We start from the raw sequence: 26,709 nt of genomic DNA on the forward strand, positions 1-26,709 counted from the left end.
TTCCTTTTATAGACAACACTGAGGCCAAGAGAAGGGATCTAAATAGCCCAACATCACACTGATACTGAGTAGCGGAGAGGGCAGTGTGGTTCAAAGGCAAAGATACTGAGGATCTGGGTTCAGATCCTACCACTGTCCTTTACTTGTACCTCCAGGACCCTGTATGAGTCACTAAATCTCTCTAGCCCTCAGTTCCCTCATTCATGAAATGAAGGGATTATACTAAATGGTGTCTACAGACACTTCTATGATTCTATGAGCCTCAACTGCCCAGAACAGAGGGAATTTTCTCAATCCTTATTTTATAGAGGAGGAAACTGAGGCTTAGAAAGGGAAAATAAATTGCCCAAGGTCACATAGGTCATAAGTGGCTCAGCTTGGATTATTCTGCCCTTCATTTTTTAGAAGAAGAAATTGAGGTTTCTCTCCCAGAAGGAGGAGTGACGTGCCCTGGGTCACACAACAAGCCAGCTCGATAATCTCCCCAGTGCTTAGACCCCAGTTTCCATTCCCGCCCCCCTCCCACTCTTCCAGCCTCCTGATGCCCTCTGTGCCCTTCCCCACATGCTTCCCATTCTGCTGAGGAGCCCTCTCTTTCTGCATCAGATCCCTCCTGCCCGGGGCTGAGTCTGTGGCCTGAAGCTTTGAGAGAAGGCAAGGAAGCAAAATCTCACCGCTCGGTAGGTTTTCTTCTGCCCAGCATGCTTGGGGGTTTTGCCTGGCTCTGCAGAGCTCTCCACATGCATGGAGTAGATGATGTCAAAGAAATCTTCCACCACAGCTACCCGTTTCAGAGAGATGCCCTCAGGCTCCGACAGTCCATCTGCCCCCTACAACAGTGTGGGCAAGCTGAGTTAGTATCAGGGATGGGTGACAAGGGTGATGAGATGGGCCTGAGGCTATTATGGTTGGAGGGAGGGACAGGCATAGTTCTCCAGCCCTGAAATGCCTTGAAGAGTGGGGTCTAGGGGGCAGAAAAGGGGAGGGGGAGGTGCAGTGAGGAGTATAAATTAAACATGCTCCAGGGAGACTGATATCAGAGCTAGGGTGGCTGCAGCTGCTGATAGTAAAGTCTACCAGTAACAATGGGCCTGGAAAAACAGGACAGGGACAGATTCTGGGCCCCAAATTTAAGAAATGACATTTTCCATGATTTAAGACATGTTGTGCCAGACTTAGCTGAGGGAGCTGGGGTTGGGGGGGTGGGGAGGAGGAAGGGCCTGGGGGAAGAGAGATGGGTCTGGAGTTGCATACTGTGCCAAGACCATCCCAGAAGTCCCTAGGGGAGTGAGGTAGGGAAAAGGAGGGAAAGGTGGTTGGAAGGATGCAACCTCACCAGGCTCATGCCAATTAGCAGGAACCTTTTACAGCAGTCCCAGGATGGGGGCCCTAGGGAAAGGAGCTCAAATCACCTGGGTGCCTCCTCATCTCTCTCCACACTGGTCTTTCTGAAAAGCTACCTCCACAACCTCACTCCCCCAACCCTCCTACCCACCCCCCAAAGCAGCTGAATGCCAGCAGCCTCACCAGGGCTCTTTGTGTGAGAAGATGTAGCTAGTAACAGGCTGTTATTAGGCCACATGGGGGGGAGGGAGATGGGGAAAGCACGACCACTACAGCGCTTCTCATCAGGATCATTCTTGTGGTGTCAGCTGGTACTGGCAAGGTGTGCCAAGATAGAGAAGGCATCCTTCAAGACCAAGGCTCACGTAAAATTGGAACTCTGAGGATGGTTGGGGACTGAGGAACGCAAAAGACATTGATTTGTGGCAGATGGGGCCAGAATCCACAAAGGAATAGTTCCTTTGCAGGAGGTAAAACCAGTTAGTTAAACTATATTCATAAATGATACAGTAAACAGATATAGGTCAGACACGTACAAATACATACACACACACACACACACACGGCACAGAAATCTAGGTATTTGTAACACATGCACGGGTATATATCATCCTTGTCTTCCTCCCCAGGAACCCTTCAGAGTGTGTCTGCCATGGGTAAGTGGGCCTGGGAGAGAAGTGGAAGGGGTTTGAATTGGAGAGGACTTGGGAATGAAGGGAGAGAAAAAAGTAGGTTTTATGATGATGTCAAAACATGAAAATCTCTTAGGTGATTTTTGTTCTGAGCAGCTATATAAATGACAATGACGGCCCTAACAATGATGTGGGCACAGATCACGTGTGTTTATTGTCTCGTTTGCTCATCACAACAGCTCTATGAGGGAGTGAGGCTGGTCAGGTGTAATTGTACCCATTGTACAGATGAAGAATCTAAGATGCAAAGGTCACAAGGGCTGTCTGATTCTTAGGCTAGTGCTCTTTCTACAATCCCATCATGTTATCACAGGGCACTCATTTAAAACAAAACTTAGATTTTATTTTCAAATACTGCCCTCCCCCACTAGCTTATGTTTACAGCATTTATTCTTTGCAAGAACCATGTAAGGATGATTATTACTACTTTACAGATGCAGAAGTTCTCTGAAGGTCAGAGTCAATGGGACAGTATGGATTTGAACCCAGGTGTTTCTGGCTCCCCCCACTCCCTCCCCCCAGCCACTTTGCCCTCCCATCCCCAACCCCATACCATGCTGCCCTTCTATGGAGAAAAAGCATAGAACAGAACTGGAAAGAATCTTGGAGATCATTTAATCTAAAACTCTCATTTAACAGATGAAGAAACTGAGACCCAGAGAAGGGGAATACTTGCCCCATGTCACATTTAGTATAAACCATGTCGTTTAAGTGACAGGGCTAGAATTCAAACCAGATGGTAGAGGTCACCAAGATAGCAGAAAGAGTGTCAACTATGGAGTCACAGGACTTGGGTTCAAATCATCCCTGTGACACTTACTCCTTCTGTGATCTCAGACAATTCAAGTCATTTCCCTAGACCTCTGTTTCCACATCTAAAAATGAAGGCTTGTTAAAAAAAAAAAGGGACAAAGTTGGAAAGGACCTCAGTGATGATCTAATGTAGTTCAACCCCACTATCATTTTACAGATGAGAAACCTGAAGCCCAAAGGAAAGAGGAGTGTCTTCCCCAGGTCGCACAGCTAATGCCAAAGGCAGGATTTGAATCCAGATGCATTGATTCCATAGTCAATACTCTTTCCAATGTACTGTGCTGTCTTCCATTGGGTTTGACTCGAAAGCCTCTGAGGGCCCTTGCAGGTCTAGATCTCTGATTCTGTGATCTTCCAGACTCTAACTCCAATGTACTATTTGCCAGAACCTAGGAGAGAAAAGGTGTGGCCAGTGTGGGGTGAGAGGAGCTCGAAGCTGACCACCTTGAATCTAAAGCAGGGCTCTCTGAACTGCATGGTGTGCACACCACGGCTTCAGATAGCGACCTACCATCTCACGATCTCTCCAGCATGGTAGGTGCTTCCCATTTGAATCTGGCCCCACTTCAAAGACTAGTCACTGAATAGCATTTAGCTTATGCATGTGAAATCAAAGAATCTATCTTTAGAGAAGCAACAATTTTTTTTTGTTGTTCAGTCGTTTTTCAAACATGTCTGACTCTTTGTGACCCCATTTGGGGTTTTCTTGACAAAGATACTGGAGTGGTTTGCCATTTCCTTCTCCAGATCATTTTACAGATGAGGAAACTAAGGCAAACAGGGTTAAGTGACTTACCCAGGGTCACCCAGCTAGCAAGTGTGTGACGCCAGATTTGAACTCAGGAAGATGACTCCAGGCCTGGCTCTCCATCCACTGAGTCACCTAGCCGCCCCACAGAAACAACAGTGCTATTATGGGGAAAGCACTGGAGGCCTGGATTCTAGTCCCGACTCTGTCACTTACTAACTGTGTTACATAGAGCCATCAATCAGATAGAGCCAGACTCTTCTGGCCTTTCGTTTCCTCGTTTGCACAATGGCATTCAGTTTTACACTGCCGGTCTCAAAGGCATGTTATGAGGATCAGACAAGTTATGTGAAAAAGCATCGGTAACCACAAGCACAGATGTGAATTATTATTAATAATAAGCTCTTCTTATTTCAGTTGCATACCATGAACGTCACACATCTTTGAATGAGTTTTCACAAACTTGATCTGTAACCTATCATCACAGTGAAAACATTCAAACTCTATGTTTCTCTAACAGTTTACACTACCCCCCAAGACACTACTAACTTTCATTTTCTAAGCCTGAATTTCTTCCTCTAGTAAATGAGGAGGCTGGAATGGGATGGTCTCTGAGGTCCCCTCCAAATCTAAACCTATTATCATTTCTAGGCAGGAGCAAGATAGTCTGATGGTGAGAGGCTAGAGGGTATGGTGAGAGGAAGCCTCACTGTGCTACTAACCTGCTATATAGTTTTGAACAAGTCACTTCCCCTCTATGAGAGGTCCCTATAAAAGAAAGGAACTGGACATTAGAAGGTCTTGAATGTCCTGTCCAGCTCTAGCTTTCTCTTAGTCTATGAGAAACCCAAAGCTCTGCAGCTCGTCTACAAAGCTAGCAAATTTGATGCTGGAAAAACATTCAGTTGAAATGATTTCCAGTGGGGACCTCATCAGCAATATGATCTTTATTTCCTTCAAGTTCACACTTAGAGTCCTATCTATAATCAGCCAATCTCAACGGCCAAGATGCTGCACAGGAAAGATGACCACCTTCGGTAACCAAACCATAGAGGGGCTGCAAGACCAACACCTTAAATGGTTTTCTAACAAATAGAGCACCAGCAAAGGTTAAACAGCTGCCATAGTGTATTTGGGGACCACAATTTTTGAACCCTAAGTTGGAACCTCTGTTTGGAAAGAGGATATTCATTTTAAAATGTCTTGTAAAAAGACATTTTCATTTCTTGGAATCAAGAGTCCCAAGAAATCTAGGATGGATAGTCTCCATAAACATGCCCCATGAAGTCAAAGTTGAAAGACAAGAGTACTATGTTGCATAAGATTCTGGGTAGAAGAGAAGAAGCGATCGATACAACAGAAAGAGAATCAGACAGGGTCAGGAGGACTGGTTTTCCAGTCCCAGCTATCTGTGCCTTTGAGGGGGGGAGGGAGGAGACCCAGGGCAAGTCCCCGTCCTTCTCTGAGCCTGTTTCCTTCGCAAGGGATTAGATCTGCTGATCTGCAAATATCAAAGCACAGAATGATGGGATTTAGAGTTGGGAGGCACCATGGAGGTCATCTAATCCAATCTGAGACCCAGAAGGGCAAACTGATTTGCCCAAGATGCTGGAGTAATAGGTAGCAGAATCAGGATTCAAACCCAGGTCCTTACAACTCCAAATGCAGTGCCCTTGCCACTATAACATAGTGAGATCTCTAATGTTCCTTCCACTTCTAACATCTCATGGTAATATAGTCAACTCTGGCAACTCAAGGAATAAATCACAAGACAGCAATCCCTTTGGCAAAAGCTGCATCTGTAAAGACAGGGTAATCATCTTCATGATAATGGGGCTGAAAATACTCATCGCTACCACAAGTTGCAAATGGTCACAACCCCTGGACACCCAAGGACAGTAGCTAAGGAAGCAAAAAACACCCTACTCTAGCCCTGGGATGCTTTTCCCAACCAATTCACTTCTGTCTTGTGCCAAAATTAGTTTGATCTGCATCATGCCCCTGAACTCACTTGGCATTAGCACTTGGCACAGTGCCCAGCACATATTAGGTGCTTAATAAAAGTTTATAATTGACTAAAACCACAACGCCAACTCTACTGCATTAGCAGGTCAGATGAAAAGATGGGGCAAAGTTACATATTTGTGATACTATACCAAAAAAAAGCAAAACTCCCCATTCTAACATTCCAAGGACTCCACCTTCCCTGCCTTGTTTCCCATGACTTCAGTTCTTGTGTTTCATATTCCAGAGAAATAGGATGGTCTCTCAAACCCCATTCTTTTTCTAATTTCTGGGTCCTAGTTCACTGAGTCCCACATATCTAGAATGCACACACTTTTTCTTCCTTCCAACTCTGCCTGTTGAAATTCCCCCATTCCTTCAAAGACCAGATCAGGGGCCATCTCCTTCATGAAGCCATCCCTGATCTCTCTGATGGAAGTGAATTCTCTCCCACTTCAGTTTTTCTTAACTTTTGTTGTACACTTATCACATCTTAATTTATATCATACCTATTTAAAAGCTTTATATATCCCCTTTTAAATAAAATCCTTGAGAACTAAGATTCTCGTTAATTCTCTGTTCTCAATCTAATACTACGCTATGTACCTAGTAAGTGCTCAATGCTTCTTGTATTGAATTATTAGGTTATTCCTCTGGGTTAAAGAAAAATCTTAATGTATCCCATCTACCCCCCCCCTCCACCAGTAATATCAGACAAACTTGGATCAATACAATCATAGCATAGCATAGAACTATAGAGCTAGAAAGACCCACAAATCATAAAACATCAGAGTGAGGAGGTCCCTTGGAATAGTAGTGTCAAATTCAAATAGAAACAAGGACCACTAAGCCATACATAAAGATCACTATGGGAGGCAGATTGACTGAGAAAACTACATGTTAACATTGCCTATGTTTTACTGTATTTTTCTTATATTTCCCAATTACATTTTAATCTGGTTCAGGCCATACTTGGGGTATCATGTGACCTGTCTGACATCTCTGTCTTAGAACACAGAATATTAAAGCTAGGAGGGAAGTTAACATACTAGAAGGACAGGAATTTACTTCAAAGAGTAAAGCGCCGGCCCCGGAGTCAGGAGGACCAGAGTTTGGTACACTTAACACCCACACACAAAAAAACTAGCTGTGTAACCTTGGGCAAGTTACTTAACCCCAACTGCCCTCCAAAAGGCAAAAAAAAAAAAAAAAAAAAGAATACTTCAAAGGAATAAGCATTGATTTACATGTATTAGAGATAACAGGATGGACATTTTTCAGGATAAAAATATAATATTTGCTTATAATTATTTGTATTCATATATGTATGTGCATTGGGTAGAAATTATAGTAAAATTATTAAAAGTCATTTTAAAATTCTTGTGTCAATTGACACAATTGGTACACCTGGTTCTTCTGGTATTAAAGACAATCTAATCCAATCCCCTCATTTCACATAGTTATTAAACTGATTTTCAGCCAGGTTTTTATTTTGCTTTGGCTTTTTAGGAGTCAGTTTTTAAGTTTTGGTTTTTAAGATCATTAACCACAGAGACCAGCCAATTTGTATTCCAAACATTAGTTTAAAGTAATAAAGGAAGGCATAGAATGACAGCTGAAAGTAACATTTTAAATATTCTCAATATCTCCATAATCTTAAGGCAAGGTGAGAACTAGTAAAGATATTAACACCATAGATAAATGTAGACTTGGAAGTCAAAAGACCTAGGTTCCTGGGGTTCTGCCACTAATAGCACCCCACTATTGCCTTTACCAAGTCAGTCTCTTTCTCTAGGTATCAATTTCCCCATCTCTAAAATGAGGGTTGTAGACTAAATGACTTCTAAGTTTCCTTCCAGTTCTGATATTCTGCATTCCAAGGGCCCTCCAACTCTGATGATTCTGTTCCCGAAGCTCCCTCTCGGGAGAGCATGGAAAAGTGGATACAGCATAGAGCCAAGGAAGACATGACTTCAGGTCTCACCTCAGACAAATACTGACTGTGTGGCCTTGGGCAGAAAATACTCTGTCTCAGTGCTCCAGGCAACTGAAACTATAAATCTCAGAAGAGTTTTAGATAGGACCTAGTAGAAGTTTCCTCACTAGGTGATCCCTAAGACAATTAAATCATGGGTTCTATCCAAAAAAATGTCCTTTTTTAAATCAGATCAGAGCTCTGTGAGACATTAGTCGATAGGCTCCTTAAGAATAGGGACTATCCACATGAAGAAATGCTCTAATTCACTATTGATTAGAGAAATGCAAATCAAAACAACTCTGAGGTACCACAACTCACCAGTCAGATTGGCTAAGATGACAAAACAGGAAAATGACAAATGCTGGAGAGGATGTGGGCAAATTGGAACACTAATGCATTGCTGGTGGAGTTGTGAACTGATCCAGCCTTTCTGGAGAGCAATCTGGAATTATGCCCAAAGGACTATAAATACTTTCATACCCTTTGATCCAGCAATACCACTCCTAGGGTTATATCCCAAAGAGATCACAGAAATGGGAGAAAGACCCATATGTACAAAAATGTTTATAGCAGCTTTTTTTGTGGTAGCAAAGAATTGGAAATTAAGGGGGTGCCCATCAATTGGGGAATGGCTAAACAAGTTGTGATATATGCATGTTATGGAATACTATTGTGCTATAAGAAACGAGGAGCAGACAGTCTTCATATTTACCTGGAGAGGCTCATACAAACTGATGCTGAGTGAGAAGAGTAGAACCAGGAGAAATTTGTACACAATTACAGACACAATGTATGTGTGATGACCAACTTTGATAGACTGGACTCTTCTCAACAATGCAGTGATATAAGACAATCCCAAAAGACTCATGATGGAGAGAAATATGTGCATCCAGAGAAAGAACTAGAAAGAACTAAGTTTATATCCAGATGGAAGCAAAATACCTGATCTTTTTCCTTCTCTTATTTGGTTTTATGTCCTCTTTACCATTTTTCATTCCAGCTGGTACAATCTGTCCTTATAACCTGACTAATGTATAATGTGAAAGTATTTACAGATCCTATACTTGACTATATGCCACCATGGTGGGGAGGGGAGAGAGGGGGCCAAAATATGAAACTCAAGGAATTGTGGGATTGAATCCTGTAAACTAAAAGGAAACAAACAAATTAATTAAAAAAAAATTAAAATAAAAGAATAGGGACTATCTTTTACCTTTCTTTGTATCCCCATCACTTAATACAATACCTAGCACATAGTAGGAGCTTGATAAATGCTTGTTGACTGACTGATTGTGAAGTATGAACCCATTCAGAGTTCCAAAAAGATAATACCATCCTTTAGAAGGGGGAGGGTGAGAGGACTATTTACAAAAATATTTATAGCAACTCTTTTTGTGGTGGCAAAGAATTGGAAATTCTTTTTCCATCAATTGGGGAATGGCTGAACAAGTTGTGATATATGATTGTAATGGAATACTATTGTGCTACAAGAAATGATGAGCAGGCAGGTTGCAGAAAAACATGACTTACATGAACTGATGCAAAGTGAATCGAGTAGAACCAGGAGTACATTGTACACAGTAACAATATTGTACAATGATTAACTGTGAATAAATTAGCTATTCTCAGCAATACGATGTTTCAAGACAATTCCAAAGGACTCTTGATGAAAAATGCTATCCACATCCAGAGAAAAAAAACTGATGGAGTCTGAATGCAGATCAAAGCAAACTATTTTTAATTTTCTTAATTTTTTTCATGTTTTTTTTTCTTTTGGTTTATGTCTTCTTTCATAATGTTACTAATATGGAAATATGTTTGGAATGAGGGCACATGTATAACCAATATCAAATTGCTTACCATCTTACAGAAGGGGGAGGTAAGGAAGGAAGGAAGAAAATTTGGAACCCCCCAAATTTTAAATGAATGTTAAAAATTGTCTTTACATGCAATCGGAAAAAGTAAAATATTGTTTTAAAAAAGATAAAACCACCCTTTAGGAAAGCTTTCTTTTTTATTAAAATTAATAATATCCTCAAGTCATTCCATTTTCCATTCAAGCCCTCTGCTGTCTCATTGCAATGTGGAAGTGAGTTTTGATTCTCAAAGGTTATGCTAGTACAGCCCAAGCTTTGTCAGGTATGCACATAGTACCGAGCTGTGTCAGCTGTCCAAGGACCAGCCTAGCTAAGTGCCACTAGGCTCATCACCAGAATAGTGACCACCAAGGGATGATATTTTGGTCACAGCAACTCCTGTGGATTATCTACTTAGGTGCAAAGGAATTATAACGTCCAGTTAGAAGAAGGATCCAATACTGGTAAATTCATAGATCTTTTGAAATACTAAAGAATTATCTTTCCATAAGCCATGCAGGTCAATGTTCCATCTCTCTAAAACTGTAAAGTTAACAGAACCTCATTGACTAAAACTGGCACAAATTCAGTCAAAGATTTCTAAATAAAGGCTTATTGTGGAATTCTGTATACTGCAGAATCAAAGAATGTTAGAGATGAAAAGGACTTTAGAGACCAAACAGTTCAATCTCCTTAGTTTAAGGAAACTGAGGCTGAGAGGTTAAATGATTTGTCTAAGGTCACATAGCTTAGTAAGCAGCAGAATTCAAACATACATCCTTCAACTCCAAATCCAGTGTTCTTTCCACTACTTCATATTGTCTATATAGTGAAAGAATTAGAGGAGCTTTATTGACCTATGACTAATAAGTAGCTCCCACACATATAGCATTTAGAAAGTATATAGATTCATTTAACCTGAGTGCTCCCAGTCATCTCTCAAAGCCTATAATTTTCAGAGCAGGTGCCAATCTACATTGGAAAAGGGAATTCCTCAGGAGGAGATCCCTAAGCTGATGCAATCATAGGTCTGGTCAAAAAAAAAAACAAACCCAAACCTAAAGAGGTTTACACTGGGATTTCCCTAAAATAGTCCTATGAGTTAGAGAGTAGAATTAGCATCTATTCTCAGGGTTAGAAGGGAATGCAAAGCCACTCCTTACTAGAATATGAGTTTCTTCTACCTAGCAAGAGTTTATTTCCTTGAATACCTCAAGTGAATGGTAACCCACTAACTCTGAGACAGTCTATTCTGCTTTGGACAGATCTAATTGTTAGGAAGTTTTCCTGACATCAATCCTAATTTTTCCTCTTTGCACCTCCTCTGCCTCACCCGGGGGGCCCCCAAGAAACAAACGAACCAAAACCTCCTTTTGGGTCCGCCCTCTGTGACCACAAAGAACAAATCTCTCTTATATGTGACAGGCCTTCAGATATTTGAAGATAATTATCATGTCACCACTAAGTTTTCATTTCTCTAAACTAAACATCTCCAGTTCTGTCAACTGAACTATTATTAGCTCTGTGTTACAGATGAGGAAGCTGAGGCCCAGGGGTCACACAGCTAAGAAATGATGGAGCTGGCATTTGAATTCAGAATTCTAAATAGCAGGTCAGTATTCTTTATGCTCCCCTATACTTCCTTCCAATATTAACCAAAGCATTTAATGGCTACATGCATTCATCCCTTAGAAGTGTCTAGATTCTGAATCTCATCAATCTCTTCATGTAAGCCAATTAAATGGCTCTCTGACCTTGGCAGCAGGGAGAAGCCCAACTCCTAACAGGCTACAATTCTGTCCTTCTCATTGGGCTCTAGAAGTCACTCCCTGGTAATAAGTTACGCTCTTAGAGAGGCAGGTTAACTGTTCCAGGCCACTAGGGTATCATTCAGTGCAATACAGTCATAGAGATGTGAAGTTTATTTCTTCTAGGAAGGACAAAAGTTTGGTTGATTGGCCCCAGCCTAAAAAGAGAGACTTCTCAACTGGGGCGGTACCTCTGATGTAGGAAAACACCAAAGAGAATTTCCTTAGGAAATGTGATTTTGGCACATTTCAAATTCAGCTCACTGTCAGGGAAATTATTCAAAGGGATTGTACTCAGGGAGAAAAGCCAGCCAGTGGGGAAGGCTCTAGAGCTACAGCCTTTGGCTACTGCTAGTGTCAGAGCCCCAGCCTTCAGGGGGCTGATTGCACAAGCAAATGTAACCACATCACTTCATCACTGTGAGACCAGGAAGCAAATTTATAGAGATTAAGAGGCAAAGGCTACTATGCATATTATCAGTGGGCTACCTTCAACCCTGGAGAAGGGGAGGGAGGAGGGCTTGTATCTCCCTTCCCCCAAACCACATTTTAATAAAATCATCTTGGGTCAGCAGGGTAGGGGTTCTGGCAGCTGCTATTCCAGGAGCGGGAGGCCTACAGCTCTGCCTTCTCCTTACTATACAGCTGAAAAGGGCCAGCAGCAGGTACAAGGAATGTGAGGCGAAGGAGCACAACATGGTCAGCTTCTTGCAGGGTTGGCCTCAGAAGGAAAACAAGGGGTGGGGAGGAAGCCCAAATCACACTGATCTGATCTGTAGAGAAGAGTGGAGTAAGGAGAAAAGACCAGAAACACTCCCCTGGACAAAAAACATCCCTAACCAGAATCAAGGTCATCATCAGAATTCCCAGAGATTCTCTTCCCCAAAATACAAAAGGAGAAATGAAATATTTCATTATTATTATTGAAAGGAGTGCTTGCTTAGTTATCGGAAATAGTGCTGAACAGGAAGCCAGAAACCTTGGAGGTTCAAGTTCTTCTATGTCCCCTTTGGCAAATCATTTACCTTTTCTGGATTTCATTTTTTCCATCTTTATAAAGAAGGGGCTTGATCAGATAATTTTTTTTTTTTCAAATTTAAAAGTCATCAACTTTGGGTTCAGAATGCCAGACCTTGTCAAGAAAAAAACCTCAGTCTACACACCCATGTTGTATGACCTTGAACTAGTCATTTCAATTTTTTGAGCCTCACTTCCTTCATCTGTCCATTAGGAATAGATATTTGTATGTTCATCTCATTCTTAAGAGCTGTCCTGATTTAAAAAAAAATCTTTGTAATATTTTAACCATTCTAGAAATGAAAGATTATTATTCTTTTGCCTATGTATTTAATGGAATATAGATTTAAGGCCAATGAGAACTCCAAAATAAACGATCACACCAGAATTTTAGAACCCCATAATTTTTATGAACTCTTTTAACTCCTAGGGAAGAAGGAAGAAATGATCCGTTCCTCTCCCTTTCTTCTCTCAAAAAAAAATTTTTTTTTTAATTAAAGCACTATCTGCTGGCTCAGTTTAGCACCTGCCTCTTCTCCATCCCTTCATACAATCTCCAACTGTTAGTGTGAGAGCCTTCTTCTCTGCAGTGCCCGCCATCTGGAACAGCCTTCCCATATTCCAAGTCCTCCTTTATGCCTCGCTGAACCTCCATCTTCTTTCAAATCACGCCTGGCCCAAACTGCACACCACCAGCAACAAAGGAAGGTGGCAGGAGCAGCCCCCAAATAACAGGCAACACCTTACAAGAATTTGGGGGTCTATCAAGGAGCTCCAAATGTTCCTGGTAGCTTGTTTTCATCAGCCCTCAAAGGATTCTCTGGATCTCGGCAAAGTAGGGGCGGGGAGGGGGGGGGAAAGAAGGGGGAGCGGAAAAGGGGAGAGCAGGTATCCAGGTATACAATTCCTTAGAGGAATGGGGTTGGATATATGCAAATACTGTTATTAACTTACACTCTCGCCCCACCTCCCATCCCCCGCCCCCAATTTAACAGATGGCGAAAAGGAAAAGTTAAATTTCGAAGGCTAGGCCCCTGTCTAGCTGGGGCCAGAGCATAGACTAGAATTCAGTCCCGTCCCATTGCCCGCGGGGGTTTTGAGGGCGGGAGACCAACGCACAAACTCTTCCACAGCCGTGCGGAGGGAGGAGCTTCAAATCAATGGGAGATGGGGGCCGGGCCGTCCCGCTTCTCGGAACCCCGCTCTGGTTACCTTTTTGTGGCGGGGGAGGGGTGAGGGGCGATGCCTGTGTAGGAGTCTCAATGGCAGTATGTATATCCAGTGACTCTGGAGGAATGGTGCAAAGGACCTTCCCTTACTGGCATTGGGGAGAAGGAATGTAATTTTATTTTATTTTATTTGGGGTGGGGGTGGGGAATGAAGGGAAGTGGGTGGAGGAGGAAAGTATATCCAGAATTTTCTGTGGCCAGAGAGCCAGTACTTTTTAGGAACTAGCCTGGGAAGGTTCGTGAGAAAATACCCCCCCACACACATACACCCTGCTCTGGGAAAAGATGTGAGACGTGGGATGGGGGAGAGGGGGAGGGGGAACCGCGGAGAGACCAGAGGGAATATCTAGGATTTTCTATGGAGATACATTCAGTACTTTAGGGGAGCAGGGGTTCAGAAGACAGGTCCCAATGCAGCACGGGAATGGGGGTAGGAGGGTGGGGAGTGGGGGAAGAGAGGATTTAAGATCTCTTTTGAGGGAGGGCCGTCATTTGCATACACCTTCCCCCGGTTTTCCCGGAAAAGGAGGCAGAAGGGAAGGACGGAGAAAAGTGGAGGGAGCCAGGCGTACAGGGGTCAACCCCCGGGCGGCTGAGCGCTGTTCCCCTCCTCCTCCTCTCCCGCTCTCCCCCCCCCGCCCCCGCCCGCGCTAGGCCCGAGCCGGGCGCCGGCTCCCGGCCAGCTCCCAGCGCTTCCTGCTACCCCTTGGGGGCAGGGGGCCAGGGGCCTTAGGAAAGAGCAGACAGCAGGCGATTTAAAGATCAGCCCCAGGTGTTAGCTCCCTGCCTCCCCAGCCCCGCCCCCGGGAACCTCACTTGGCCAGAGCCCCGGCAGGCTGGGGCTGCTGATGCCGCCTCCTCAGGGCCCAGCAGGGGAGGTTGACCAGTGCTTGGCCCAAAGCGGCACCGGGCACTGGGCAGGGGGAGGCACTGCCCGAGATGGAGGAAGAGGGGTGCGCCAGAACGCGCTGCACCCACCAGGAGGGTGCCCTGGTCCATCAGGGCGTGAGGGGCGTGAACAGCCCTGCGTGGGCATGGGGAGGTGTCTTTGGGACAGCTCCACAGGCGCTGCTGAGGTTGCCCTGGATAGCGAGGGGGCGCGCGCCACAGCGAGGAGGAGGGAGGCGGCCGGGCAGTGGGGGGTGGGGACTGCGCCGCTGGACAGAGCCAGCCACGCGAGCCTCAGAGGGCGCCCAGAGCTGGGAGGTGGGGGAGAACGGAAGGGAAGGGGCCTCGGGATAGTTGCAGGGAGGAGACGGGGCGCAGGACCATCTGGGAAGGGGGAAGAAAAATACAGGACAGGACAGGGAGGCGACTCTAATGCCTTCCTGGGGAGAGCGAGCGGGGGCACTGGGTACGGGAAGCTGAGGTCTTGGGACATGCCGGACATCTTGGGAAAAGGGGAGGTGGGTGGGGCGGGCAGGGTGGGGGCAGGGGCTGTAGATTATCGCTCCACAAGCCGCCTAGGGTGCCCGAAGAGGGGAGAGGAAGGGGGGTTGGGAGGTGGAGGGGAAGGGGGCGGGAGCGGTGGGACTGCAGGACCAGCCCCTCCCAGGCCTAAAAAGCCCGGCTGGAACCGCGGGCTCCTCTCTGGCAGGCAGGTAATGAGGGTAACCATGGCAACCCACCAGAGGAAGTGTATTCTGCAGGAGACGTTAATCCCCTCTCCCCGGAGCTGGGACAGCCTGACTTTTCATTCTCACACAGTAATTAGATACCAGCTGTCAGTGTAGGGCGAAGGCTCTGTGGCTGTGGACTGGCTTGGGGCTGGGGGGTACACAAAGGGTGTGGGAGATATATGAAGGGTTCGGGGACCCTTTTCAGCAGGGGAGGGGTTTCCTGGAACTTGGTCGAGAGAGGGTGACTACACGGTCCAGGCAAAGAGCCAGCACTGGGACTCTTCTCACTTGCGCACACCCCTCTCACCTGTCTCTTATTACATATTCAAAATCCCTCCCATCCCATCCCACGCACACCTGCTGTTCTTCCAACGTCTCCAGGATTCTGCCTCACCTGTCCCCTTGGCTGCAAAGGCTGCTGCTCCTATAGCATTAAAGCCTCCTGTCCCGGACACACCTGCTATTTGCCCACCTACTGCCTCACCCCTGCTCTCCTCACCATCCTACCGTCCTTGCCCCTCATCTGTCTACCAAGATGGAATCTGAAGGAAATCGAGTCTCCCCACACCCTTCTCCCAGCTAATCGGGGCGAATCCCTGCTGTATCCCAAGAAGACACACCCTGGTTTTTGTTTTTTATTCCTCTGCATATAATGTCAGATCTGGAAGGGGACTGGAAACAGAATGTAAGAGCTGGAAGGAATCTTAGCACACAGTGTTAGTTACAGAGGACTTTAGAGATCATCCAACCCAACCTTCTCATTTTACAAAGAAGGGAACTGAGTCTCCAAGAGGTTAAGTCCCAGGGTTACATAGTGAATTAATGGCACAGTAAGATTGGGAACTCAGTTGTCTCTTCCAATGCAACCAGGTTGACTCCCCCTTCCAGTGCCAGTGAATAGACTGTTCCAAAAATGCCCTGAGAAATCTCTCAAAGGAATAATGGCTCACAGTGACCATGAACAAGTCACTTAACCTGTACAGACCTCACTTTGATCTGTAAAATAGAGTTGAATTAAAAGAACCGTTATAACTATGAAGATCTATACTTTAAGGCTACAAAGCATTTACTCAAGAGATCCCTCCAAAGTAGTATCATTTCCCCTATTTTACAGAGGAAATAAGTACAGAGTGGAGCTACTGTGACCAGCCCAGGATCACACAGCAAATAAGTGTGGGAGTCAAGTCTTGACTTCACTAGAACTCTGGTCTTCTAACCCTGACACCACATTTTTCAACATCTAGGTCCTTAGCAAGTTTCCTCCACGGATTCTCTAGGAGAATGACTAGCACAGCAGCCCCACCCAGTGCTTCGGTTCAGGAAATTAACCCCCTCTACTCTCTATGGGGATGTGTTGGAGTTGGGGTGGTGGTGGGTGAGAGCAGCCTTTAGAGAGACCGGAAGTGCTAAACAGCAAGCCTCGTTATTTCTCCTCATTGTGGTGTGTCTGGGGCAAGCAGGCTGTGGCTATCTGATCCCTTCCATACTGCCCTGTCCATGACCTCCCGTCCCTCCCCTCCTGGGCCCAGGGTTAGCTACCACCCTCTGAAGTAACAGGACACTCCCTCTTCCAGGCTGAGAAAATCCAGGCAGCCTCCAGGGAAATGCTCAATTACCAAGAGTAGATGGTTAGGTTGCCTTCTGGGGAAACTGGTCCTCAGACTAGAAAAATCTTGTAGCTTTAGGGAATGGGTGCAGAATCAGAAATTTTTCTAAGGATTGCTTAGCCCTCAGCCTTTCCAGAAAGGTAGTAGGAGCTGAAGGCTGGGCCCAGGAGCCTTTTTCATAGTCGGCCTATTTCCTGCCTCAGACCCCTCCCCCCGATGTTTTCTTCATAGCCTGTTTGCCTAATTTTGATTTTGGGAGGGGGCAGCCCCAAGATAGTTCGTTTTGGGTTTTTTTTAGACTTTTTTTTTTCTTATTTCTTCCCTTACCTAGCTCTATGACCCTGGACCCACTCTGTGCCTCAGTTTACTCATCCGTAAAAAGGGAGATAATAATCCTTGCTAGAGCCCCAGATAGGGCTGTAATTTGGGCCAAATGAGAGAATGCATATGAAAGAACTTTATAGACTGTAAAGTACTATGTAAATGTAAATTCTTATTTTTGTGGGTGCTACAATTAAACTTACTGTATCTAGGTCCAACCTAAGTGGAGTCAACTTGTCAATTTTCTAGACAAGTACTAGAGACCTTTGAGGGTAAGGAATACCACTTTAGCTATATACTCTATTGTGGGACCATGAAAAAGTCCATTCTGCACTCTAGACCTCCCTTTTCACATCTGTAGAATGGGAATGTTGGGCTATATAACTTCTAAGTTCCGTTCCAGCTTGAAAGTTTGTTATTTAAAAGGGGGCAGAAGAGTCAGACTTGAGCTTACTCCCAGGAAAAGGGGGTAAAGACAGCTTAGCACGTTTTGACACCTAGAATATTCAATGTAAATCTCATGCAAATAAATATGCAAATTAGCATTTATACATTTGGGAGGAAAGCCTGGACTCTTTCTAGAAGGATCATAACACAACACCTTGAGGTATCTTTTTTCTTGTTTTTGTCTTCTTTTATCAGGATGGTAACTTGGTGTAGTAGATGGAGATCTGGTCTGAGATCAGGAAAAACCTGGATTCAAATCCTGAGTAAACCTGAGCAAGTTACTAAACCTCTCAATGCCCAGAATTACATCTGCAAGAGTAAACTGCAGGGGCAGCTAGGTGGCTTAGCAGATGGAGCCCTGGTCCTGGAGTCAGAATGACCTGAGTTCAAATTTAGCCTCAAGACATATGACACTTACTAGCTATGTGACCCTGGACAAGTTACAACTCCAATTGCCTTGGTGGGAAAAAAAAAAAAAGGGTAAATTGTAGAGAATCTACACTGATAGGAGTTCCTCACCAGGTCAATATTTTTTAAGTAATCATAATAGCTGACATTTCTATAGTGCTTTAAGCTTTGCCAAACACTTTACATACATTATCTCATTTGATCTTCAAGAAAACGTTATGAATTAAATAGTACAGGTATCATGATCCTTATTTACCAGTCGAAGAAACTGAAAATAAGAGAAGTTAAATGACATGACCATGGTCACACAAATAATCATTGTTTGAGAGCAAACTGAAGTTCAAGTCTGTTCAAGTCTGACTCCAAGTCAGAGGATAATAGATTTAGAAATGGAAGGGACATTAGAAATCATCTAATCCAACCCCCTACTTTTACAGATGAGGAATCAAAGCCTAGAGAGAAACGATTTATCCAAAGTCACACATCTAGCAAAAGGCAGGATATGAAGCCAGGTCCTATGACTACACACATCTTTCCACTTCGCCCACTATAAGCTTTTATTTAGCCCCTAGAGGCACTGAGGCATAATGGGAAGGCCACAGCATCAGAAGTCAGGAGACGCAGTTTCTATTCCATGCTCTGCCCATGCTGGCTGTGTGACCTTGGAAAAGTTGCTTGGGCTCTCTGGGTCCTGGTTTTCTCATTTACAAAATTATCTCCAAGGTCCCTAGCTTTGACACATATTCTTTGTTTTTTACTCATTGTGTTTAAGCATCTCCTCTTCTGTGTGTAAAGTCCTTCTGTACTAGACTGCAGGAGACAGAAAGCAGATAAGATACAATTCTTGCCCTCACAGAGCTCATAGTATAATAGGATAAAATACAAACACAGATGACTATAATATAAATGATAAGACATAAGTACATTAGAAAGTGTAGCATTAGAAATGCTACCTGAGATCCTGAAGGGAAGATCATTACTGGGGTCAATTTCTATGGTCTCTTCCAGTTCAGACATCATCATAATTGGCAGCTCACATTTCTACAGCCCTATAAGGTCTGCTAAGTCATTTCCTCAGAACAACAACTCCATGAGGTAGGTAGAGCAGATGTTATTATTCCCATTTTCCAGATGAATAAATAGCTTCCAAGATGTGAAGGGACCCACCTACTGGTAACACAGCTAGCAAGTAAATGTCTCCTTGGGATCTGAACCCAAGTTACCTAGGTTTCTTGGGTCTAATGCTCTTCCCACTGTATTCTGAGGTCCCTTTCAGCCCTCACATTCTTGGTTTGTCTATTCTAACATTCTATTCGTTTTGGATACTCTACCTTACAAATACTCTACCCCAGGAAGCTTAGGCCTGGATCCTGGGATCAAACTGGTGACTTAAAACTTTGCTAAGTAGACCAGAAAAGTGTAAAAATAGGCATTCAAGATTACTGTAACTCAGTGTCCCTGAAAGATGAGACTAGGGGCCCTCCTGACCTTCCTCGGCCCAGCAATCCCCCAGAAGAGACTTAGGTAGAAGGAGGAGAAGCTGGCCTTCAGTTTTATCTTGCCTAGAGAGGCTGGAGGGGGGGGGGGGGAAGGCGGCCCTCGGAGTTGCTGTTTCTCTGTAAGCTCTGTTTAACTAGAGATAACTGAATGCTCTCCTTGCCCTTCAGTCTGAGGGCTGATACCAGCTGAATTCAACTTCCTGTCAATAAAAAGCCACTTCCTGCCAAACTCAAGTAGATACAAGACTTGTTTTCTGTCCACAGGGCAAGCAGGCCCACTGTAGAGCCCCTACACACATTTTTTTCCTTTGCATCTGCCCTGGGGGTCAGGCAATGGGGGTGGGGGTGGAGCTCCTCGTCTGTCCACCTCACCCAGAGCCCAGAGCCCTCGTTGTCCTAGCCCCAAGGCAGGGCTGTCTGCTTCCTGCCAGCCTGGTGGCCTCCTGTCCCAACAGCAAAAGAGGTTCATTTTGTACCTCTCATTCACCCTTGGGACCTTCCCTCCTCCTTCACCATACACATTCAGTGGGAGGGCAGGAATGGGGTAGGAGGGCAAAGGGAGTGGGGCAGGGAGGCTAGGACAAACTCCCTATACAGAGAGAGTTGATCCTTGCCCTTGGGAACCAAAAGACCTGGGTTCAAACCTTGGTCCTATCACTGATTAGCCTCAGTTTCCTTGTCTGTAAAACAAGAGATAATAATCCTTATACTACTTTTGTCATGTGGGAAGGAAAACACTTTGTAAAATTTCAGAGCATTAAAGAAATATGAGTTATCACATTATCCCTTCCAAACTACGGTGGGAAGAAAGTGTTTTCTGAATCTCCAGTGACCTAACCACTACCCCTAACCCTCTTGCCCCACTCCAGCTCTCCAGGTACATGGGGTTGGTTACCTGTTCTTTCAGTCTTAGTCAGAAAGTTCTTCTCAGTCCTAGACTCTTTCCCACCTACCTTCACTATTGAAATGCTACAGAAATGTGGGCCAAAGTCTCAGGATGATAGGGTTCAAGGTCTTAGAGCAGGAAAGGACAGTAGAGGACATTTTACAGATGAAGAAATGGTGGCCTGGAGAGCAGAAGTAACTTGCCCAAGGTCACACAAATATTTAGTAGCAAAACCAGGTTTCAAATCTAGGGCTCAGACTTGAAGTAGTATTTTTTTGTTTCTACTACATTATGCTGCTGTTGGACAACTAGGTGGCACGAGTGGAGAGAGCGCTGGACTTGGAGACTATCACTACCACCATCCCTAAAGGCCTGAATGGACAGTATGAACTCAAATCTTAGTCTAGGATCCAAGGTCTTATAGATCAATGCAACTGCTATTTACTAAGAGACTATTATGTCAATTAATAAGCATTTATTAAGTACCTACTAGGTTGGTACTGTGCTAAGTATATAATAATCTAAAATAAGCAGTATATGGTATATATAAATATATAAAATAAGGTAAAAGGGCATCCCTGCCCTTAAGGAGATTACAATCTAATGGAGGAGACAACAAGCAAACAAATATATACAAAGCAAGCTATATACAGAATAAATAGTAATTAAATAAAAAATTGTGTTCCCAGGACTGTGCTTTTCCAGGAGAGAAAACATATAGCCATAATAAACACAATCTGGTCCTGACCGATCTTTCCAATCTTATCTCCAACTGTTTTCCTTACAATTAGCTTTCCTACCTCCACACATTTGCACCTACCACCTTCTGCCACTATTCTAGCTGAATGTATTAGTCTTATTCACCTGCTAAATTTTAAGCTCCTTGAAGGCAGGAACTGGGTGTTACTTACTTTTAATCCCCTGCAGGGCCCTGAAACATTATTTGCTTGGAAATGTCTCATTGAGTTACACACATCCCTGTTTCCCCCTCCTTCAGCTTATGGATGAAGAAATTGAGGCACAGAGAGAAAAGGTCGAATTGTGCATTAGTGGCAGAGTGGAGACTAGAACCCAACTTTCCTGATTCCCCAGTCTGGGGTTCTTTTTCATCACCCCAGATATTGGAGGGCTAGGAAACACTCTCAACATGGCATCAGGAGCTGGGGTGGCTAGGTGGTGCAGTGAATAGAGCACTGGCCCTGGAGTCAGGAGGACCTGAGTTCAAATCGGGCCTCAGACACTTAACACAAAAACTAGCAGTTTTTAAGTGACCTTGGGCAAGTCACTTAACCCCAATTGCCCTCCAAAAAAGCAAAAAACAAAAAACATGACATCAGGAGTTCAAATTCCAGCTGAGACAACGACCATGACTAGCTATGGGACACTGGGTAGCTCATTTCACCTGACCAGAAGGCCCTTTAAGGTCCCTCCCAGTCCTTGAAATACATGAACCCATAAAATGGAGATTCTGATCCTTGTACTACCCCCCCCCTCCCACAGCTGTTGTGAAGAAATCGCTTTTCGAAGTGTAAAGCTCGGCAGAGATGGGAGTCATCTACGTCTTCCTGTGACATGCTGATTAGCTGAGCACCAGTCGTATTCCCAGGGAAGGTGGCTACTGTGACAGACAGTCCTGGAACGGGCCCTGTCAATAATTCTCCAAGGGTACTAAATTCAGTCAATGGAGACCAGCTGGTAGTGCTGAGTTCAATGCCCTGGGCCTGGAACAGGGGCTGCCCTGACAGGGTCCCCCACAAACTCTCCTTTGTTTCTGAGCCCAGATCTGAGACCACGTGCATTGATATTTCCAGCACCTATCACTCTGAGCATTTGCAGACAGCTCAAGGCTGGCAGAGCAATTGGGCCAAGCTTTCTCTGTCTGCAGCAGGGATGTGGCTTCAGAATTAAATGGAGATGTGATTTCTATACAAATCCACGACATTTTAGATCAAGTAATTCTGATTGGTTTTTGAATGGTGTTTTGTCCTTAGCTGGTGGCTCTACTGGGTGGCCTGTTTAAATCGGGTGCCATTTAAATAACAATGAAACAATAATATTGTGGATGTATATAAACCCTATCTTCTAGGGAGCTCAGAGGACCTCATGTATATTAATCCAAATTCTCCTTCTGGGTGGAGAGTTATTACTGCCCTCCTTTTATAAATGGTCATGTAGGCGCAGAGAAGTTGCCTGAGGTCACAGTAGGTGTTGGATACCTAAATAGATTCAGAGGATAACATAGTTCCTTGAAGTTCACAGAACTGCATCCCTCAATCTCCTAGCCCTCATAGCCAATTAGTTGCCAAATCTTGTCATTTCTACCTTAATAATACTTCTTCTACTATGCATACCCTTCTTTTTACCCATATAACCAATATCCTCATTCAGTACCAGAAGGCTATTTCAATTGTCCAGGTGAAAAGTGATGAGGCATCATTGAAACTGAAATAGCCTTCTGGTTGGCCTTCCTACCACAAATCCCTTTCTACTGTAATTCATCCTCTGTTCAGTCACCAAAATGATTTTCCTAAAGGTGATTGTGTCACCCCACTCCTCAATAAACTCCAACAGATCCTTAATACCTCCAGATCAAATGGGAAGTCCTTTGGCATTTAAAGATCCTCAAAACCTGGTCCCTTCTGCCTTTCTAATCGTCTTTACATTTAACTCCCCTCCATACACTCTACAATCCAGCCTCACTGGCCTGCTTTCTTGCATACAACACTACCTCTCCAATCTCATGTCTTCTTGCCTTTGCACTGACTGGAATGCCCTCCTTCTTCACCTCTATCTCTTACAGTTCAAGTCTCAACCCAAATGCCAGTTTCTGTAGGAGGCCTTTCCAGTTTCCCTGGCTTTTAGGGTCTTCTTCCCCTGTAAGGTTTCCTTCTATCTACTCTGGATGTCTATTTTGTGTACCTAATTATCTCCATGTTGTCTCCCCAACTTGAATGTAAGTTCTTTGAGGCAAGGGCTGCTTTGGCCTTTCTTTGTATCCCCAGTTTAGTACAGAGCCTAGTACATAATAACCACTTAATGAAAGCTTGTTCATTGATTGAGCCCATCTCTTGCTTCTCTATTTGCCCAGCCAATAAACAATATCATGGGGCAGAATGCCTGTGGGACCTGGAGTTAGGAGACCTGGTTCTAATCTTTGCTCTGATTCTCACTAGTAGTGTAACCATAGGCACATTACTTAGTCCCTAAGGGCCTATATATTAATATAAATAATGCTACACCCATCTATAAAATGGGTGTAATATTATTTATACTATTCACCTCATAGGAATGTTGTGAGGAAAGCCCTTCCTAAGTCCTAAAGCATTATAGAAATGTGAGTTGTGGCTATTGTCATCATTATTAGCAAACAACTTTTTGCACCTGAAAATGCAACCACATAAAAATTACCAATCTTGGAGCAAGTCAACAATTCAACAGGAAAATCACAGAATGTCAGAGCATAGAACTCTGGCTTATCTGGTCACAGGATAGATCACAGATTCAGAAGCTCAAAGGAAGCTCAGGAGTCACAAAGTCCAACCCCCTCATTTTACAGAGGAGAAAACTAAAGAAGGTCCAAGGAAGTTGTATACCTTGGCTGGGGTCACAATCCTTGTAAGGGCTGCAGCAGGATTCCACCCCATGTCCTTCTGACTCCCGAGTCAGATCATACAGCCTCTTGTCTAAAGATTTCATTTTACAGAAAAGGAAACAGAGGCCCCAAGGAGAAGGAACTTCCCTAAGATGATTTGACTAGGTCTTATGAAGGAACTGTGCAGTTACATTTTCCTCTCTTGCATATGTCAGAATGTAAGAGGAATTGTTTTTACTTTACACTACCCAGGCCCTCTAGAACTCCTTTGGTACACCAGGTGGTCAGGCATAGACAGTCTGCCCCTGAATGCTGGAAGCAGCACTGATGTGGTAGAAGAAACTCAGCTGGCAAGGGGGTTAGTTCTCTAGTGCCATCTCTGCCATTAGCACACCTTGGGTAAGGAGGGGAGTTTCCCTCTCCTCACCTATAATATAAGCCAGATATATTGTTGACCTGTAAAGTCCCTTTAAAAGGGCAAGTAGGTGGCACAGTGGATAGCGCGCACAACCTGGAGTCAGGAAGATTCATCTTCCTGAGTTCAAATCTGGCCTCTGACACTTACAGGATATAGACAAGTCACTTAACCCTGTTTGCCTGTTTCTTCATGTGTGAAATGAGCTGGAGAAAGAAATGGCAAAACCCTCTAGTATTTCTGCCAAGAAAACCCCAAATAGAGCCATGGAGAGTCAGACACAATTGAAAAAAAAATTGCAACAATATATGACTCTATGTTATCATTTGGTGTCTGAGCTGGTTTAAAGGTCTAGCTCTTAACCTGCCCCACGTTACCATTGACCACAACTGGATCACAGAAGATTCCTAGCTTCCAGAAATCTTCAATTTCCTCATCTGTGAAATAGAATAATAACAACACCAATATTACACTTCATTCACTCCCTTTCACTGGAGAAGGCTTGGAGTTCCATGAAATCCCTCTTGGAAACTGCTGGGAGGCATCCAGAGACAGGGCTTCACCAATGGGCTCATCTGTAGTATATTGGAATGCTTTGAGTGGGATCCTGTTGCTTCTCTGCTCAAAAAAACCACAAGAGTTGGCCACCAAATCAAGCCTAAACACCTCAGCCTGGAATGCAAATTCTTCCATACGCTGGTTCCAGACTACTTGTCCAGCCTCACCCCTTATTCCTCCTCTACCCCATCTCAATAAGGCCCAGCCAAACAGTTTTGTTTCCTTTGTTTTAATTTCCTTTCCCAGCTCACAGTGATGACCTCCTTATTTCCTAAGGAAATTTTCCCATCCTTCAGGGCCCGACTGAAATGCTAGCTCTTCCAGGAAGCCTTCCAGACACCTCTGTCCCCACTTCCTCCTCCAACCAATCGATACTGCCTTCCTTTGATGTCTTCTTATATGGTTTTGTATGATTGGATTATTGGAGATGTAAGAGGCCTTAGGAATCATCTGAAACAATCTCCTTATTTTGTAGGTAGGAAAAATGAACCCCTGATCTCCACTTAAATCCAAAGGCATTGAGAGATTTGTAGGCAGTAGAAGCAGTAGCAGTATTGAAATTCAGATGTTCTGACCCTAAAATCCTGACATCCCACTTTGGGACTCCAAATCTACTGTAGTTATTTGTCTTAGTATTTTATTTATCCTATTGAATTGTAAGCCCCTTGAGGGTAGGAACCCCTAAAAGACTTACTTATCTTTGGTTTATCATCACAAGACCATTAACAGTTGCTGTTAATAAGTAGCTATATGAATAAATAAATAAATAAGTAGCTATATGAACTAGGATAGGTCACTAAATCTGAATGCCTCAGTTTCTTCAACTGTAAAATTAGGGATAATGATATCACCTACCCTTGGGTTACTATGAGGATCAAATGAGCTATCTGTAAACCATTACATAACTTTGACCTATTAATAAAGACCTCCTAGGGGGGCGGCCAGGTAGCACAGCGAGTAAGAGCACCAGCCCCAGAGTCGGGATGACCTGGGGATCAAATCCAGGCTGAGATACTTAGCACCACACCCAGAAATAACTGGCCGTGTAACCTTGAGCAAGTTACTTAACCCCGACTGCTTTAAAATAATAATAAATAAATAAAGACCCCTAGGATTAACTGGGTTGACCAGTCCATTATCATGAAAGTTGGTGATAACTCCCCAGTCACAAAAATTTAACTTGTATTTCATTCCTGGTGGTTAAAAAGGGAAGCAAATGACCTTGACTTACATGAAAACCAGTTCCTTGTACCCTGAGCTAATGTTGGGCTGTTCTCAGCAGCCTCAGAGTAAAAAGTCTTATTCTGAATACAGACTGACCTTTTCTGGGCCTCAGTTTTCCTATCTGTAAAATGAGAGGGTTGGGTTATATATCTCTAAGGTGCTTTCTAATTCCACAGTCTTAGGTGGCAAGATTACAGAATGAAAAGAATCCTGGATTTGGAGTCAGAAGATCTGGATTCAAGTCCTGCCTCTTTCACCTCTAAGACCTATACAGCAGGTTACTGAATATTTCCAGGTCTCAAGTTCCTTACCTGTAAAATGGCATGATTGAACTAGATGCCTTCTAAGGCCCCTTCCAGCTCTAAAACCTATGACCCAGTGTCCTGACCACCTTTTCCCAGCTCAGATGTCCAATCTTCCAGTGCTGTTGTTCTATGTTCTGTACTCCCAGGTCTTTTCTAGCTATTACCAGTCCATATAGACTGACTCCGTGGGATAATGGGGAGTGAAGTGGTGGTAGTCCTGAGTTACCCAAACAATCACATTCTAGTTCAATGCGTTAGCTGCCCAAGTTTAGCCCTCCCAGGCAACATAAGGACTTCCTTAACCTCAATACACATGTATCCTTAAAGAAGGTAACATGG

General features: G+C 44.1%; 1 protein-coding gene across 1 annotated transcript in view; it reads right to left on the minus strand.

Moving 5' to 3' along the window:
* Window positions 1-26,709, minus strand: part of NOL4L (nucleolar protein 4 like) — a 198,729-nt gene that overhangs the window by 140,580 nt on the left and 31,440 nt on the right. Inside the window, exon 2 of the mRNA XM_069073941.1 lies at window positions 675-830. Within this exon, the coding sequence (XP_068930042.1) occupies window positions 675-830 (156 nt within the window). The remainder of the gene's footprint in view (window positions 1-674; window positions 831-26,709) is intronic.

This window comes from Petaurus breviceps, unplaced genomic scaffold, assembly GCF_028583685.1.
Source record: "Petaurus breviceps papuanus isolate PSGF00001 unplaced genomic scaffold, PetGlider_PUasm1.0 90879, whole genome shotgun sequence".
NCBI lineage: Eukaryota > Metazoa > Chordata > Mammalia > Diprotodontia > Petauridae > Petaurus > Petaurus breviceps.